The 20,014-nt window shown below is 37.2% G+C and overlaps 1 protein-coding gene across 1 annotated transcript in view; it reads left to right on the forward strand.

Annotated features, from left to right (window-relative positions):
- Nucleotides 1–5,504, forward strand: part of LOC125232709 — an 83,390-nt gene extending 77,886 nt beyond the window's left edge. The window contains exons 7-8 of the mRNA XM_048138469.1: nucleotides 4,462–4,638; nucleotides 5,296–5,504. Coding sequence (XP_047994426.1) covers nucleotides 4,462–4,638; nucleotides 5,296–5,504 — 386 coding nt within the window. The remainder of the gene's footprint in view (nucleotides 1–4,461; nucleotides 4,639–5,295) is intronic.
- The last annotated feature ends 14,510 nt before the right edge of the window (nucleotides 5,505–20,014 follow it).

The following is a 20,014-nucleotide window of genomic DNA, read 5'->3' on the forward strand; positions in this document are numbered from 1 at the left end:
CAATCAAATTCATAACCTGTTAGTACAATCGTCAACACAGCTGTTAATGTAGACAAAGCGACATCAAAATGTATACACACCTTAATGTACAGGCAATAAAGTTATATATACATATTTTTGGCACTTTGTCTGTATTCATAGCTGTGTTGTTGACTGTACAATCGGAATACGTCTAGTTATAGTTGAAATTATTGCCTTATTAATTGCCTAATTGAATTATTGCCTTATTTGAAATTATTGCGAATATATGTTGTTTAATTAATAGATAGCTGAAATTAATTAAAAACGGACTTTATATGTAAACTCACAATTAATTACTGACTTAGGACCAATAGGTTTGGATCACGACCCAGATTTCAGCCTGTATAATCGTCTCATTGACTATGATAATTCTAGGAGCCAAAGCTGTATTTATTTTGCGATCCTTTATAATTTATAATACAAAACTATCTCAACGTCAACTATATTTTATAAAGAAATCAGTTGATAACATCGTTACGACTCTTATCGAGCGTACCATCTACAAATATTTCACAGCACGGACCATTGAAAGGACCCTCGTAGCATTAAATAACACGTTAACCCTCTCTTCCATTAGCAGAGATCGATTGACAGAAAGAGGACAACAAGCTTTATTTACGTTCGTCTAGCCAAGGACGTGTTATTGCTATTGGTAAAGAGCACGAGAGATCATAGGCGAACTGCAAAATTACCTTCTTCTAAAAAATATTGAAGAAGAAAAAAAATGGTTAAAAAAAGCAAAAGTATCATATCACTGTCTTGCTTCATACTACTGTCACAGTATAATAAAGAGTACTATCGTACAGTATGGCCACTCCCGCTCCCCGCTGAAAGCGCTGCCAACCCGCTCTCGGTTACCTCACAATTACCGCCTGTCAAAAACGCGAACAGTCGACCTGTCATATCTCACTCATACAAGCATGCTACGCGCGTTCACCTACACGAGCTTAGATTGTGTGCTAGGAACGCGCCTCTTTCATATATTTGATCGCCAGTGTCGGAGGTGTGCCTGTCTTATTTGATTATTTCAAATCGTAGATATATAGTTAAGAGTACTTCACTGGTGATTAACTCCAAAGCTAGACGTAATAAAGGTACGACGACTAATGGGACTGAGAGTGGCATGATGGTAAGGCACCCGTTGTGAAATTTAATATTTCCCTTGACGGCCACCTGTGTTTTCGGACTAATTATAATTACCTACAAGTTGTTTGGAATGAGCACTCTAATCTTACCTTCTTATTCATCTATGCTTACGCAGTGGCGGGCGAATACACATTAGTGGTAATTGTCCCTTTTATTGAATATCCTTAACAATTGGCTTTCCCTTTTAATTGGAAGGGTTACCCTATCAAAATGCCATTAAGTGAAAGAGTAACCCATTCCTGATTAACGTAAGTGCAATGCCTGACACAGTCCTTTACTGTGAATAATGAACATTTTTAGGAAGATTGAAAATTCTGAATTTAATCAATGAGGTTTAAGCAAGGCACTCCCTGTCATGTTTTAATTTATCACCACTAGTTTGAATTTCTTTTTTTGCGCACTTAAACCTGTCATAATGTAATTATTATTTATTTTCTTGCTAGCAACGGCTTTGGTAAGCAAAGCCTTACGAAATACCCATTCTAAAATCGCTACATTATACTGGTTAGCCAAAGCTATCAACTCGCGAAGCTACCGACTGGAATCACGTCCTACTCGTAGCCTACGTTGAGACGACGGCTTTGGGGCTTTTCAGACTAAAACCAAGAAATTATGTTTGTAGGCGTTCGTCTTTTCTTTTATTGAATTGGGAAACAAATAGTATTTACAACAGTGCTTTTTGTGAAAAAGCAACAGAAAATAAAAGTTATATTGTGAAATTCTGAATGACGGAAATAAATGACGGACCGTCAATTTAGGTTTTTAGGTTTATTGTAAGATAGAAAAGTTTTATTAAATCTTCGTTATAAATTGAGTTTATGCTATAAAATGAAAAATGGCAAATTCTCTTTTTCTAAAAAAAAAGAAACTGACTTAAACTTTTTTAATTATTTAAGTAAACCTTCCGCCGACAGTGCTCCGCCTGTCGACGTAGGTATACTGTCACTGAAAATATACATTATACGGGTAGTTATGTCTTTGGTAGTGGTTTGGCTATCGACGTTGTGTCAGTGAATGGGTTAATTGGTCTTTTTTGTTTTGTATTGATAATTTTGTTTGTGCATGTAAACCCTAGATTCTTCAGTATTTTTGGAATGACATACCAACAAAGAAAAATATAAACTACACTATTCCACAGTAGGGTTAAATACCGAATCGTAAACTAGAACTTTCCTTTGCTAATCCGCGAATAGATAACGTGCAAGTCAATCAGTGCTAACCTGTTATAATTACTTGCGTATTTTTTACATGCAATTAATTTTCCCACCCTCCCACCGCAAAAAAAAAAAAAAAGAAAAATAAATACGCAAATAAATATAACAACCCACCACCAAAAATACAAAACTCGACACGTGTTTCGCCTCTCTACGAGGCATCCTCAGGAGCTGATGTTGACGGTCCGAAGTCCCGCAACTGACCAACAGTTCAGTCAGTTGCGGGACTTCGGACCGTCAACATCAGCTCCTGAGGATGCCTCGTAGAGAGGCGAAACACGTGTCGAGTTTTGTATTTTTGGTGGTGGGTTGTTATATTTATTTGCGTATTTATTTTTATTTTTGCGGTGGGAGGGTGGGAAAATTAATTGCATGTAAAAAATACGCAAGTAATTATAACAGGTTAGCACTGATTGACTTGCACGTTATCTATTCGCGGATTAGCAAAGGAAAGTTCTAGTTTACGATTAACATGGATTTCCGCAAAGTAACGCCTGATTCCATCGATTAGTTAAATACCGAGCCAAGTTTGAAATGTGTCTGACATCCAATTTAATGTCTGAGCCCGGAGGTGTTGCGCGTTGTCGTATTTTATTCACAACTTCGTTTACTCAACTACAATATAATATACTAACTTTTGCCCGCGGCGTCGCACGCCTTAAAATCAAGCACCATACAAACTTCCACACCCCATGTTACGGAAGTGGGGGGTTAGAAAGAGACAAAAATTAGCCTATGTTACTCTCCATCCCTTCAACTATCACCACCTAAAAAATCACGTCAATTCGTCGCTCCGTTTTGCCGTGAAAGACGGACAAACAAACAGACACACACACTTTCCCATTTATAATATCAAAGAGGATCGACTATTAAAGAGAGTTACTGTCAAAGTAAAATGTGTAATCACAGTGCATAGACTGCCATCTCTCGACACAGGCTTAAAACTTTTGAACCTCAGTTTTGACAATTTGGCCCATATTCTTAGCTTGATATGTTTTAAAATGTCAAATATTAATATTAGCGCCATCTAGCCGAGCGTACCCCAAAGGTGTATCGCCATCTAGCTCACCGTACCTTTTTCTGTATGGTTTTGGGGTACGTTTTTTTCTTAGACTTTATCTGTCTATACGAAGTTATATAGGTCTTTGATAATATTAATAGTATTAATAGTATAGTATAGTATAGTATAGTATAATAGTATAGATTATTTATATGCTCCTCCTTATTTTATTTGTCCTGAAAGCAGTAAAGGCAGATGTCTTGTTATTTAAATACTCGTTGTGTTACGTAAAAAAAGTATTTCTGTTATTTAATTCAAACAAACAAATTTAGACTTCTTACATTATAGAGGTCAAACCCTCGTCAACTAAAACAGAAAAATGTCAATGAAAAAATACAATAAAGATTATTAAGATTTGCTGAGGATCCTTATCACAGACAAAAGATTAGTCCTTGAATCCTCGAATCAGTAGACAAATGAAGTGGCTAAATTCAAATTTATCAACCCACTTCAAACTTAAACCTGCCAAAGCCAGGTTATTGACTCTTCACTGACGAAATTCACCGGTAAAGTTACCTAAATACTACGAAATTGAACATATGACCTTGCCTCCTGAATGTCCCAGACTAATTAAGTTTCTATTAGAACGGGTCCTTTATTACATTACAGCTATTAACTGCAATTTTGGGAACTAATCAAATTATTTTATCAAATATTATCAACTAACTGGCTTTACTGACTGATTGTATAACTATATAACGTGTATAGTGTACTTAAATACCTGTTCAATATCTTTATCTTCTCGGAAAAGCAAAGCACATTCATACATCTTTTTCAATATTGTTACCCATTAGAACGTTATTCTAAATTTCACTTTTCGGTGAAGGAAAACATCGTGAGGAAACCGGACTAATTCCAATAAGGCCTAGTTACCTTTCGGGTTGGAAGGTCAAATGGCAGTCGCTTTCGTAAAACTAGTGCCTACGCTAAATCTGGGTATTAGTTGTCAAAGCGGAACCCAGGCTCTTATGAGCCGTAGCATGATTAACATTATTCTAAATTGTGTTTATCGGTTTCCAGCAGCAACATCGTCGGAGATGTACAACCGGCAGCGGAACGCGTCCGGCGCGCTCGACAGCAGAGGGCTGGTGGCAGTCATCAAGCGGCAAGTCCCGTTGGCAGGCCAGCTGGGCCATGAGCTGGCTTGGGGACAAGGATGGGGTTGGGTCACCCTACCCAATGGCGTGTGGAGCGGACGTGAGTACCCTTGACTATTACTGGATACAGTCTGCATTATACAGCAGAAGGTTGGCGGGGATCATCAAGCGGCAAGTCCCATTGGCTCAGTTGGACCATGAGCTGGCTTGGGGGCAAGGGTGGGGATGGGTCACCCTGCCCAATGGCATGTGGAATGGACGATAATATCGTTGGAATAGATGCCGGTGGTTTTCCAAGACCTGCGCTAGACAGTAGAAGGCTGATAGCAGTCATCAAGAGACAGGTCCAGCTGACAGCCCAGTGGGGCCTTGAGCTGGCTTGGGCCCAGGTGGGACCAGGTGGTGGGTCACCCTTCCTAACGGTGTGTGGAGCGGATATGTTGAGTACCATTAGATTAGAAACAACTGGTACCTATATTAATATTTATTTAATATACCCCAATCATCAAACGCCAGGTCCCACTGATAAACCAATTCGCAATTATATATCTCACTAAGGGCCGGTTGCATCAAACCTTCTGTAGCCGTTAAAGCGTTCGTTCATTTTTATTGTATGGGAAGTTCCATAGTCGTCTGCTGCGTTACGATGATGTGTCTGTCAAATGTGGTTGATGCAACTGGCCCTAAGTAATCTCATCGTACAATACATATATAACATTCGATTTTCTTTTTCAATTTTTTAATTATCCGATTCCAGGCCTCACCTGGTCCCAAGACGGCGACGACTTCGCCCTCCACGCGATGCCCATCATGCACCACACCAACGTCTCGCAAGCCTGCTCCATGCTCGACGGAGTCACGGCATACGAAGCGTCTGCGTACGACCAGGCCCTCTCCGAGTATGACGACTCCGGCACCAGCGACGATTGGGACATGGGGGTCGATTGCGGGGACTTCATGATGTAAACTATAATGTCGTGGCCACCTTAGTCAGAGTTACTGATGATAGTATAGAACTGTCTCCCTCCAATCTCTTTGACCTAATGGCGCAACTGATAGGTACTCTATCACCCTCTCCGAAGCAATTCCTTTGAAACTGGAAATTTTTTTGAAAGCCAAATAAGCGGTAAATATCCTGGGGCTTAAGTTTGGAGATTGCTAGATAATCTGCCAGAGCTCAACGAGGGTGCGGTGTGCTGATGACGGAAGGACTTACGGAACTGACTTATTCCGTCTATTGTCCTTTGAGTCGTCGGCAACCCGAACCCTCCTTGGAACTTGTACACTCCTTTTTACTGTGTATTTAACGCAGCAAAAGGGAATGTACAAGTTTCTAATGGGGTGGCAACGCGCATGTGACACTCTTTGAGTTGCAGGCGTCCATAGGTTACGGTGACTGCTTTCCATTAGGCGGGCCGTACGCTTGTTTGCCACCGACGTAGTATATAAAAAAAAAAAATCTGAAGAAAAACTCAAGTATGCTTTCAAGTATGACGATTTGGTGCACGAATTATTCTTAGACTTTCAATCTACATAAAATCAATAACTCTTTGATGCGGACACAGTGTAGAGGAGCAGCCAATCAGATTAGATTTTGAGAGACTGACTTGATCAACAATTAATTCTAGTTCGGACTGCATTAGTGGTTTAGTCGAGTGACTAGTACTTATTCACTTTACATTTGTAAAGGGTCCTTGTGCTTGCAGCATATACCATTGACGCATCCTAAGCCACAAAGTACTTGCCACTAGACTAAGTTACTCACGTATTTCAAACTAGCTTTTAAGGTTCGGAAATGGAATTTGTTCAGCTTTAATACTGAAGTGGCCAAGACATAATGTAACTTAGAAACCTTTTAGGTTAATGTAATGAGATCAAAGTCCTTGTTCCATAAATATGTTACTTTTCTAGGTATAGAAATGACTGCCAAATACCAAATAAGTATATTCCTGATGTTGTAATGTTGAGCTCTTGTTCAGTATACTAGTGAATGGTACTTTTATAGTTTACATACCTTTTAGGTATAACCAATTCTATCAAATGTCAATCGAAAACATGTATCTAGTGTACCTACCTACTGATGTGCTACTTATTGGAAAGTTTCCTACCAAGTACAAAGAAAAACCATATTGAAAAATTTTGGTTTGACCATCCAAATTTGGAAAGGAAAAAATCTCAAATATTTTGCGAAATTTTCTGAAGTCTTTTCCAACTTTTTGGTAACTTTCCATAATATACATCAGTGATATATTGCTATAAAAGCTTATTTACAATTGGAGCAAGGACATAGTCTGAAATAGACTATAAAGGTAATATATACACAGTGAATTATTGGCAAATTTAAGTGGCATGTACCCCGCAAACGACCTTTAGTACGTATTAAATGTGGAAATAGAGAGTCTATCTATTTATAGTTCCAGAAAAGAATATTCCAATTAAATCGGCGTTAGAATAAAATGTGACGAATAATTGTAACCTAAACAGATGTTTAGATAAATAACGTATGAGAGAACATTTCCAATAATAGGTATTATAAAGTGTGAGAGAAGGTTTTTTACCCTATGAATAAATGATTTGAAACGTTACCTGTATCATGGGAGAACACGATATTTTTGCATGAGGATTTCGATGGTGTTTATTGTATTTCTTGCACGTTTTTGTACGATTATACACGAATGCTTTGTTGCTCAAAATCGGGTGAGAGTTGATGTGCCGGTCACGCGAGAAAATGTGCCAATGGAGGTTGTTGACAGCCAAAAAATTGCCTTTTAAACTTGAAAACCTTCTCAGTCATAGTTAGAGAATTCCTTGGGTTTATTATATTAAAATTGAAAATTTACCTTCATAAAATCTATACGAATCTAGAACTCGGTAATCAAACACTGAGATAAAAAGGAAGAGGGAACGAATATTGACTGTCAACAAACTTAAATAATCATACTGTATGTTCTTATGAAACGTTTCAAAATGAAACATTGAGAGTCACTCGTACCTTCTCATACTGATAAATCGATGTATAAGTGTGCTGTCCTAATCGGCTAAGACTATGGTTCAATATACACTAAGGATACATTATTTGAGAAGCGTAGTAACCCATCTTGATATTCCAAAATTAATTATATGAAACGGGTTACCTGACCATGGATTACATGGACATGGGACACTGTTTTAGTCGATGATTTAATTAACAAGCCTCATTTTATTCAACACATTTTAATTTCAAAGAATATAACGCCTAACCTAATGTAAGCAATACTTATACCTTAATTAACCCTTCGATCTATATGTACCTTATTTTAGACATCATATGTCGCTGGGACTCGAAGGGTTAAGGCTTATATTCGCACATGCTGCATAAAAATCAATAAAAAGACGCATTTCAGTCATAATCATTTCAAGAACATGAATTTTATAGAGTAATCAATCCGATTATGTTTGTTGACGCTTCGCTTCTCACATAATGTGTTTGGAGAGTTTTATCAAACATCTGATAGTACTTATTACATAAATAGTTGCATGCCCCATAGTTGTAACGTGTGTTCGACATCTATAGCAGTGTCTAGCTTTAAGGTTAGTTAAGTACGGCCTACACTGAGCCACCTGAACGACTAAGCGTCCTTTAGTACCCACGATTTGACACAAACGTGGATATTGAATATCTTCAAACCTAGAAAATTCTAAGCAAATTTCAAACAATTGCGCATGAAGAAATGAGTGTCAATAAGAAAAAAATGTACCTATAGATTTAAAGAAATGTGTAATATTCTACAAGTGGATTTGTTTACTTATGATAAATGCAAGGTAGGAATATTGATAAACAGGGTTTTGTCAAAGATTACAATTGTACTGAGGGATTTCGAAAGGAATACGTAAAAAAAGAAAACTATGCAACTAACAATAAAAAAAAAATATCAGTTGTTAATATCGACTTTTTCATACAGAAATAAAGGCAAAGCCAAATGTTATTTCATAAAATGATAACTGTACGGCTTTGATATCCACATTTGTAAAACATTATTTTGATAAGTTTAAACAAAGTTTTTCGAATATTTACGTCACAAAATCCAGGGTACCTACCTTATTTCGTTAAATCATTTAAGTATTATATAAGTATATGACGATCACTTGCACTTATTAGTTCAAAGTGATCATAATCTAACAAAATAATGAGAAGTTTGCACAAACCTGTATATGGGGATGAAATATTTGGATAATAAATAATATATTGTGGCACACTTGTCCCTAAAACACCCATAACGAAAATATATAACTCAAATTAATAAAATTAATGTAAGTTAGTGTTGATGTTAGTCATGTAGAGATGTGGTCGGTAGAGAAAAGTTTATGAATGTAACTGATCTGAGCCTTTGAAAAGTTGCTTAATCTGCAAAAACTCTTTACTTCCGAAGGTTTTTTTTAACTTACTTGTCGGGAATGCATGATCAAGAGAATAATAATTAATTTATCTTCTTATTGATGACTGTAGTCCGATTGTACTATTTACTTTCGACAAATTGAACAGGTACTTTAACTTTTAACCGTGGACCGGTTTGGTATCCCTTTCAAGGGTTTACTAGGTAGGCGTAAGCAATGTTTGGTCACCAACATTATTAATGTATTTGTTTGTTAAATTGGGTAATAATATCCTTTATTTTTTTTCTTACAAACATAAAATCAGATTTATTTATAATTCCTTGTTGTTTTTAAGAAATGTTAAATATATTTTTTAATTCTTTTTTTTGTCTTTTTACCTGCACACTCATTGCAGAGATAACTGTGTGCAGTTTTCTTTTTTTTTTAATTCTTTTCTTGTATCTTAGCAGATGAATTATTTTCCAAAGCTTCAGATCGTGTCGGCATAGCGTGTAGGTAGGTGTTAGTTGAATTTGAGTGCGTAGTGGCTATTCTCCCGACCTACCCAAAGACTGCCTAATGTAACTAGCGCTGCCGCGGCGCATTCTCCCTACCCGCGCGGCTTCATTGCAAGATTTGTCTTAACATATTTGGGAAAGTAGTCCGAAATAAATACTAACTAAAATTACTTAAACTTTTTGTTGCTCGATTACTAAAGATTTTGCACTTGGAGCTTTAAAACAATTGAAAAAGGTATGTTGGTTTTTGAAAACTTGCGTTCATTGAAAGGAAAGATGTAGCAAAATGTTTTCAATGTTTTGGTGGAATATTCCTTTCGGTAAAATAAATATTACCAGAAATAGACGGCTCAGCACAGAGAAGGCTGAGATATTTTAAATTTTACTCACTGTCAACATTTTTTTTTAATTTAAAGTGTAATTATGTTAATGTGAATAATCTTGCAATGAAGCCATAAATGTTGTAGAGCAATTCGTGTAAAGGGCTACCTTTGTAAGGGATTGGGAAACCCGCAAATGTGTATGCCCAATGATCTCAGTGGTGTAGTCACGAGTTTCGAAGTCTTATTATAAATCAGTCACTTTAAAATTAAGCCTTTATAATTGAAAGTTATACCTACTTGTACATAATGTCAAATAAAATTCTTACTCACCAACAAAAATCGCACAATTACAAAACTATATTTAGAAGACAAATTATAAAAATACCTGACTTTATTATCCAACAAAAAAATTCTGCAACCGGTTCTTTAAACAATATTGCACAGTAAGCCTCCGTAGCACAGTTCACAGAAGAAATTGGATCAGCGTTTCAAAATCGCTAGTTTGAGTTCTGTCAAAGTTTATTTTCCAAATTAAAGCTGTAATTATATATCAACATTTTGTGAAATCAGTGTTATATATTGGAAATAAATATTTAGAGACTTTGGAATTTATTTACAATAATATACGTACGCTTATTCTCGTAACTTCACCACTTGAGATCTTTAGAATAAGTTAGACGTATTAAAATATATAAGATTAGTGAGCGTTCCCGTGAATGTGCCATTATTTTATTTAAAATAATTAAATTTCGATTGTAAATCGGAGTTCTATTGCATGTTAAATGTTTCCATTTTGATGTATGTTTGTTAAAAACAAGTTATACACATTTGTAATAGTAGATATATTTCTTTCTCAACACGGATATTGCCTTCGATAAAATGGAAGGCGTTATACTTATGTATGATTTGAAGGTATATGGGAAGAAACTTTAGGAAAGAAGTAGAAAAATTGATATAAATTAAAAGATGGAAAAGAATACTTAATAACGATGCCAAGAGTCAAGTTTACAAAGTTATTTTGAAAAGAACAAAATAAGATTTCATTGATGAAAGTCAAGACGCTTTCCATATCTGTAGGTAATATCTATTTTCCAAACTAGGTTGCCTAGGTATACTAGGTTGAGCAGCGGCTGGTCCATACAAGCCGATTCCCACCGGCTTACCTAAAATTGATTACTAGTAAAGTACCTAATGGTAAGGTAGGTTTCTTTTTGCTCAGTGTTGCCTAGCAGAAATTTTCACCAGCCGCCACTGCTAGGTAGTATCCTAGTCAACCTAGTGTGGAAACAAGGGATTATGCCCGGTTCACATTATTCCAGTCCAGTGATCCAGCGATCTAATCCATTCCAGTGCTGGACTGGAGCATATCGTTTACATTACTCCAGTCTTTTAAGAGTAGCTGGATTGGAAACACATCGGTGACAATGATTTCTAGAAAGAAACTCAAAAATTGTTTAAAAACTGCTCATCTCGATTTTTATAAAAATCAGATGTGATGTCCCAGAGACATGCATGTTCTCTGTATAACGAGACAAAATGGAGAGTTTGATCCTCATTCAATTCCATTATTAAATTTGGAACTTGTCCCCAAAACAACTATCTCGTATTCACTGTAAAAGCGTTCAATCTAGCACTGGTTTGGAACTGGAATGGCTGTCTACATTATTCCAATGCCGCTGGATTGGGTGAGCTGGAATGAAAAGTTGACGGTCTTTCCAGTCACTGGACTGGAATGCTCACTGGAATGGGTACATTCCAGTGCATTCCAGTGTCGGTTCACATTATTCCAGTAGCATTCCAGTACTGGATTGGATTGCTGGACTGGAATGGAAACTACTGGAATAATGTGAACCGGGCTTAAGGATATGGAGCGTGAAAATTTTAATAACATCTTATAGGTATGCATCTCTAGAGTTTAGAGCGGTCGAGTCATACTAAAGTTTCTTCCCAGCAAAAGTGTATTTTTATAAGCATTTTCAATTATTTTTCATAAGAGGAGTAATGAATTGATTTGTATTAAGCGGCAATACGCTGGTCAGTGCTTGCTAGGATGTCGGTACGGTGCATGGCGAACATGCATAGTTTTAGGACGTGCTCATAGACGCTTGGTCTCGTTTGGAATCACATTTATGTATATTATGTTAAAAGCTGTTCGTTGAAGAAAACCCATACAATTAATAAATTAAAACTAAAAATAATTTATGTAAAACTAGCAGCACGAGTCAGATTTCAGAAGAATCAGAAGTCAAGGGTAAGGTTTTATGTTGATGGGACCACAGATGTCATGTATACTATAGATCAAACAAACGTATCTACTTACTTAGCGTGTCAAATGAACTCAGTAAAATCCACTGAGTTATTCGTCTTGCAGCTTTCGGGCGTCAATTTTTGTATGTTGAAGTCAACAAAACCAAAAAATGCCTCGTTACGTGACATTAAATTGCAACAACACAAACATTATGAACACTCAAGGGTCTGAGACATATTTAAAATCACAGGCAAGTAACAACTTCAGTACAAAATCTGACACGCTTGGCCCCTACACAAATAGATAAACTTGTTTCTTCTAACTAAATCTAGTTCTGTGGACTTTGAAAGTCGTGCAAGATTTTAGTGCCAATAACCAAGATCGTCCACGCCATAACAAAACCAGATCAAGCCAAGTTACAAACTGAGAAATCTGAATCTGAGCCATAAGTATTTGCAGCTAAACGATTACGGAATGCATTATATTTCTGAAAACAGTAGCACTAGCATATGGACTACAATTACAAATAATAGATCAAAACGTAGGTGAAGTAATTACATTCTGATTTTTTACTGCAACGTGTTACGACTTAAACCACGCGGCAGTGTTACAAATTCTAAGGTAGGTAACATGAAGCCTGATATTTCGTTATAAAAAAACTTGTTTTCCAACGAGACCTAGCAAGTAGTCATAGGCTAATGTTCAGTCTTGACAAATAAGATGCGTAGACGTGAGTAGGTAGGATCGACGTCGTGCCATGTGTAATTGTTCCTTCAGCCCTGTTCGCTCATAAACGTTTGTGTTCTGTAAAATCACCTGCGTAATATTATGTTACACAAGGAAGGCATCATAAATATCTTGACGTGATCTAATTTGTAGAACTAAAAGAGTGCTCAATTTATTTTTGCGGCCTAAGTGCGTTTTCACATTATCCGATCCGATATCGAATGTCGGACCGATATCCCATAAATTACAGGCGTTTCTTGGATATTTTCCATTGAAATCCTTCCGACATCCGACATCGGATCGGATAATGTTAAACGGCCTAAGAAGTGACATAAAGTATTTCAGGTATCCATATTCGAATCTATCATTAGCTGGACTTGAAAACCAATTATATTATACATAATGTTTGCTTACCTTTATGTGATTCATTTTGAGCTCATTTTTCGTTGACGTTTTCTATAGTACTCGCACAGATTTGTGAGCGAATGAGGCTGACTTGCAGTTCTTGGTTGGGTTGGTATAATTGAGGGTTGTTCTAATCTAAATTTAAGTACACTATGCAATGATGAAATGTGGAGGTCAGAAATGTATTCTTAATTTCAATTTAAAGTGACAAATTTTGCAAACACCTTCTAAATGAGAAGGTTCCGCGTAAAGGATAAATAAACATAATTTATCTAGCCTAGAAACATCAAAATCCTCCTCCTTTGATGTTTATTTTAGAACCTCAGCCGGCGTATTACGCTTCCAATTTTATCACTTATCCACGTGGATAAAGTAGGTATCCGTCACGCTTTGGCAAGTATGTCAGTCTGAGAGTGACAGATGTCTTATCCACGTGGATAAGTGATAAAATTGGAAGCATGATACGCCGGAAGATATTATTTTTTAACTTTCTGACAAGATTATCAATTGACAATTAAATCAACCTAATTAAGAACTGACAGCTCTATGGAGTTTATTGAAATAGTAGGTGAACTGCAAAGTCAAAAAGCAATGGCTAAAAATACCTTAATCGAAAATGTTTACGTGCTAATTACCTATAATGAACGAATAGCCTTCCGGTGCCTGTTAACATGATAATGCTCTCCTAAGTACTTAAAACAAAGTTTATATTGCATGCAAATTAGATACCTACAATCAAATGTATGATTATATCTAGGATTTACCTACATACTTCATACTAAGAATCGTACCTCGATTTTTTAGCGCCACCTATTAAATACTATCATAACTACACTGATGATGCCTACAATTTTTTTTTTTTTTCAAATGTGTATTGACGTGATATTATGATTTTAAAATAAAGTAATATGTCATTTGTTTTTATAAAACATAAAAATATTTGGGGAAAATATGATTTGGCCACTTTCAGGCTGCGAACAGCGGCATCCAGTTTTAAACCTAAAAAGCCCATACATTTCAGGGGTACACTTTTTTGTATGGGCTGTCCCGTATTATATGGTCCTTGTATTATATGAAGGCATACAATTCTGCCACTTTCCAGAGTAGATAGTATTATTAAATATTATTTCAATATTCTTTTTACGCATGTCTATAAACATGTTCGTAGTATTACACGTTCACATGTATTTTATCAGTTTCTAAACGGTGGAAAAACTCCCAAATAATTACAAAAAAATCAAAAACGAGTAAAATTAAACAAAGTTTCCACCAATACATTTAAATGTGTTTTGGTAGAGTCAGACCAGCCTGATTTTTTATGTCAAATGCTACTAGTACATCTTACTTTTTGTGAAGTTCACGTGGTCACAGTTTACATACCTAAATCTGATGAGCGCTATCTAGTTGACAGGCACCCTTAACATCCACAGTACACATAGCGATGTTCACATTACTGAATATGAATGTTTGTATGTAACTTTTGTAAAATAAATGCCAGTGCGGCTGAAATTCATGACTTTTATTTTCCTATAAGTGACATGTCCTTCGAGTGTGATCGCTTACCATCAGGCGACCTGTCTGATCGTTTGCCTCCCATCCCATAAAAAACATAAGTCATAAAAAAATTAACGATTACCTACAAATACAGACATTATCAATTTGCTAAAAACTAAACGTTATCTGTAAAGTTTTCAGTTACTTCAGGGATTAATCGTTTTTAGGTCGCGATAACACTTTCACTGAATTCGTTTGCAGGCTTGCAAATTTCTCCAAGACTGCCAAGAGCATTTTAAAAAGCACTCTGTTTGTACGCATTATCTTTTAAAATCCGTTCACACTAGTAATTTTTGATAAAAAGTATTAAGCTCACTTTTTATTAAATGAGTCAATTAAATATATGCTTTATTAGGTTGCCTTACAGTTGAGTACTCACTTAGAGAAAAATATGCAATGACCAAGTTTATAGGCCGTAGGTGCAGCCGATTAGTCAGCGTACTCACTCACCAACTTTAAAAATGGAATGAAACATGCAGTAACAAGCCATATGCTGATTGGATTAAGAGTTAGACCGGCGGCAGATTACTTAGCATGCCTATATAGTCATGCCGATGCCGGCGAGTCAACAGCAACGCCGCACAACGCGCTTGAGTCGCCAGGCGACGGTTGGTTGTTTGATCGCTATACGAACTCGCGCTAAAAACTATAAACAATTTAATTTTGCAAACTTCACTCCAGTTTCCAAACGCACGTTCCAAATTTGAATCTCAATTTCGCGGTCACCATTGACATACGGCTGTGTGTCAAATTTTGTGAACGTTATGGTTATTTTGGAAAATCGCGCGTATTTATTTACTTATTTTGAAAGACTGTTTACAATTATTTGTGACTTTTGAGTGGTGAATTTAATTGTTTGTTTATTTTGTGTGCTGGAGTCTACAAAAATGGAGAAGGGCGGTTCGAAATTGATGCAGATGCAGGTAAGTTTGTGTGATGAATTATGACTTCTATTAGTTGCTTTAAATATTCCATTATAATTTAGTCATAAGCTGAAGCTGAGCAAAATATTGACTACCTGTATCTCAGACTGACCTATTTATGTAATTGAGGTTTCTGATACGACATTAAAACTTATTTTCCTGGAAAACTTGGCACAAATGTGTTGCAGCATATTGTTCACTTAAATGGTTTACCTATGATAATAAATTTAATTAGGTAGGTGTAGTTATCGTGTACATTGCCTCTTGAACGACATAATGTCTGAAGTGTTGATCCAGCAATATACATTAACTAGTTTATAAATAAATAAATTAAAAGATTCTATATATATATGTATGAGGAAAACATTTATTTTATCACTCAGAAGCATTAATTTAATAATTTAAGAAACAAACACAAACCACTCTATAAAATTAACTTGTACTTTATTACAATAATAATTAACCCTTCGTCTGTTTTTGTTAAAAAAAGTTGTAATAAAATAATTAACTTTGATATACATTGTACATTTTTAAAGTCCATCTCCTTATGTTAGGATCCTTATCAAACAGACAAAGGGCTTAAACAGTATAAATACAGTTAATTATTTTCTAAAAATGTTTGCATCATGGACATTCATTTCCTTTGATATACAAGAATCTACATAATTTACTTTCTTTGCAATTTCGTAACACATATTCGGTAGTCTTATAATTAGTTATAATAATGAGTTGATTAATGATAACGAACATTGATTGCAAAATACCAAAGGATTAGAATTTTTTAATAGAACCAAGTTCTTAGAACACCATCATTTAACTGCCTTACGACAGCTGACTCATGACTCATTCACGTTAACAAATCAGCTCGAATAATTATAGCAAACTCTTATCTGTCTATAAACTGAAACATATTAATCTCAGCCGAAATTACAGATATTAAGGTTCACTTTCAATCACTGATAAAATTAACATACGCTGGGTTAAAAGTCGTATCTCGATATGAGTCGGTTTGAATTCCAGAGACGTTCCATATCAAGTGTGACGTCACGACAAGGGTTCCATTAGGGTTGACACCTGTCTTTGGTTAATTGAAAGGCTTTGAATCTGATGTGATCGAGTGAGTTTCGAACATCTGCTGAGTATTGGGAATTTACATATTAGTTGCAATTTACATACAATGTTTGTCTCTTACTTTTTGTGTAGACATTTTTTGTCTTAAAATAGCTGCATATTTTGTCGTGACCTCAGGAGTCAAGATATGACGTTAACTGGTCATTCGAACCAAATCTGTGCTAAAGTGATGCATAGGACACCAGTGCAAAAATCGCAGATTAAAACGCGTAATCAGTATCGCCGCGAACTCGAGTGCACGAATGCGCAAATGGCGAGTACATCGAGCAACGCGCCCGCGCCTACACCCGCGGAACCTATAGTTAATAAATTCCTAGACCTCGGCACCGATAGTCTTAAAGTGAAATCGTCGAAGGATAGGGAACAAGTGAAAATGGAAACACCAAAAAGTGTACGTGGTTCAGTTTCGTCAGTAAAGTCTAAACTATCTACGTCATCATCAATTGCGCGACGTAAGCAATTGGAATTTGAAGCCGCTCAAGCCAAGGCCCAGATTGAGCTGGCCCTTATTGATAAAAAGCTAGAAGCTGATCTAGCCCAAGTTGACGCCGAAGAGTCGCAGAGTGAGAATGAGCGCGGTAGTGAAGCGAGCGGAAGCGCGCATAGCAACAGGGCGCGGTCGAACGTCGAACAGTGGTTGAGTCAAGGTCACGACGAAACTACTTACATACCGCAGCCAGAGGCGCCTTATCAGCCACAGCATCACCAGCACCCTGCACCAGCACCCGTCAACTTACCTATAGTCCAGCAACCTGTTCCAAGTGACAGCATTCGAGAACTAGCGCTTACCTTGAAGGATATCATGACGAACTCGTCAGCCAAGCGTGAGGATCGTTTGCTCAGCCGCCTGTCTACGCCACGTGACTTACCTATATTCAGCGGCGACAGCGTCGAATGGTTGCACTTTAAAAAGTCTTATACGGAATCTACTCGAGTCTGTGAATTCTCTGACTCTGAGAACCTGGAGAGGCTACGCAAAGCACTGCGAGGCGACGCCAAGGACACGGTTACCGCTCTACTGATCGGCAACACCCCGCCCGCAGCCGTCATGGAAGCTCTCGAGTTAAGGTTCGGCCGATCGGACGTCATCATCATGAACCTCACGACGCAGCTGAAGAAGCTACCTTCGTTACCCACGTTAACTATTTGTTTGTCCCGGTTTGGTGCTCTTTTCGCATACAAAAGGTTAGAGGAAGACCAGCCTAAGTTGATCCTCATCTCCGAGTTTCTTAGAATGACACAAGCACGTGAACAAAGCAAGTCGAGTGAAATAAAAACTACAGCGAAATACTCAGGTGATAACAAAGTTCGTATTACTCGGCCCATATTGGGAATTTCACCCGCTGCCCGACTGCCGTGTTTTCAAACGTGCCATGCGCCGTGACAGATGGAAGTTCGTCAGATCCCAAGGACTATGTTATTGTTGTCTGACGTCACGACACGACAGGGACACCTGCCCTGCGCCCGTGTGCGACATAGATGGTTGTGGACTCGCACACCACAAGATACTACACTACAAGAAGCCTACGTCATCACAATCAGCTGACGCGGTCGTTGACCCGCCGCCCGAGCCGGCCCCCGCGCAGGCTCAGCCGCCGGCCCCCGAGCCGGCACCCCCGGCCCCCGACACCGTGGCGCACGTTACATCGGATTGTGATAAATCTTCTTGTGAGGACAACGTTATGTTAAAAGTAGTGTCAGTGCAGTTACGTGGACCTAAGGGTACCGTAAGTACCTACGCCCTTTTAGACGATTGCGCATCTGTGTCTATGATAGACTCTGATTTAGCGGACGAGTTAGGTCTTAAAAATAAAAATCCGCGGTCTGTGATGTTTACCGATGCGTTTGGACTCGAGGTGTATCAATCAGCTGTGCCGAACGTTATCGCGCAGATAAGTGGACAAAATAATAACAATAGTTATAATATTAAGTTGCGTAAAGTGTCTAAATTAAATTTACCAGCTCAAAACTTGTCTGCAATTAAAAGTTTAAATTGTAAACGTTTATCTCATATTAAGGAATATGTGTGTAAAAGTCGAGTTAAACCTCGTATTCTCATTGGGGAAGATAATTATATCCTAATCGCTCCGATAGAAATAATTCATGGTAGTGAAACCGAGCCCTGCGCAAGTTTGTTAAAGATCACGCGTACGCAGATCGCTACCGAATGGAGGTAAACAAACTGTTTGCCGCTGGCTACGCACGTGAGCTCAAGGAAAATGAACTTTCAGCCGACCGCATATGGTATCTCCCGCACTTCGGAATTCAGAACCCCAACAAACCTGGTAAGTTGAGACTTGTTTATGATTGTGCTGCAAAAGTAAATGGGAATTGTCTTAATAGTTATTTGTTAACGGGACCAGATTTATATAATTCACTTATGGGGATTATGTTGAGATTTCGTGAGAATAAAATAGTTATAATTGGGGACATTAAGGACATGTTTTTAAGGGTGAAAATAAGGCCCGAAGATCAACACGTACTTCGTTTTTTATCTTCCGGGCTCGCCTGTAAAAACATGTGTTATGCAAAGTCTATTGTTTGGTGCCACTTGCAGTCCTTTTATAGCACAATTCATTAAGAATAAAAATGCATCTAGGTATGAAGATTTATATCCGGAGGCAGTAAATGTTATTGTAAATAGTCATTACATGGATGACTGTTTATATTCAACTGCTTTTAGACCACCAAGACCTTTTTTAGGGTTCCTTACCAAAAAGGTACAAAAGGAACCCTTATGGTGCGACTCTGTCCGTCTGTCTGTCACATTATTTCGTTGATGAGAAAGATGAGTTTTGATGTACCTAAATATTCCAATGAAAACTTTTGCTGTATAAAAATATCGATTACCCAGTTAATAAGGTAATAAAAAACTGCCAAAATATATATACTTATATGGGCCATTTTTTTTTTGTAACATGGGTATTTTTTATGCGATTTATACTCATCAGAATCGCGAGGTCTTTCGATCCTAATAAGAGAAAAAAATATCCCAAGATTTCTATACATTTTTCAAACCTTCCATTCCGATACCGCCATACAAAATGTATGAAAAACTGGTAACGGTATGAGAAAAAAACCTTGGGACACTTTTTTTCTCCTGTTAGGATTGAAAGAGCTCGCGATTCTGAGTGGAAACCACATAAAAATTTCCAAATCCAAAAACAAAGTGGGGTAGACAACTTTGAAAAAAATATATGGCCCAAATGATTAAGTTACGGTATTAGGATAAGTTAGGCAAAGACGGCAAAGTTATGTATTTCCTAAACTTTGAAATGTTTTGTCAACCCTACGT

Source organism: Leguminivora glycinivorella, chromosome 13, assembly GCF_023078275.1.
Source record: "Leguminivora glycinivorella isolate SPB_JAAS2020 chromosome 13, LegGlyc_1.1, whole genome shotgun sequence".
In the NCBI taxonomy this organism is placed as follows: Eukaryota; Metazoa; Arthropoda; class Insecta; order Lepidoptera; family Tortricidae; genus Leguminivora; species Leguminivora glycinivorella.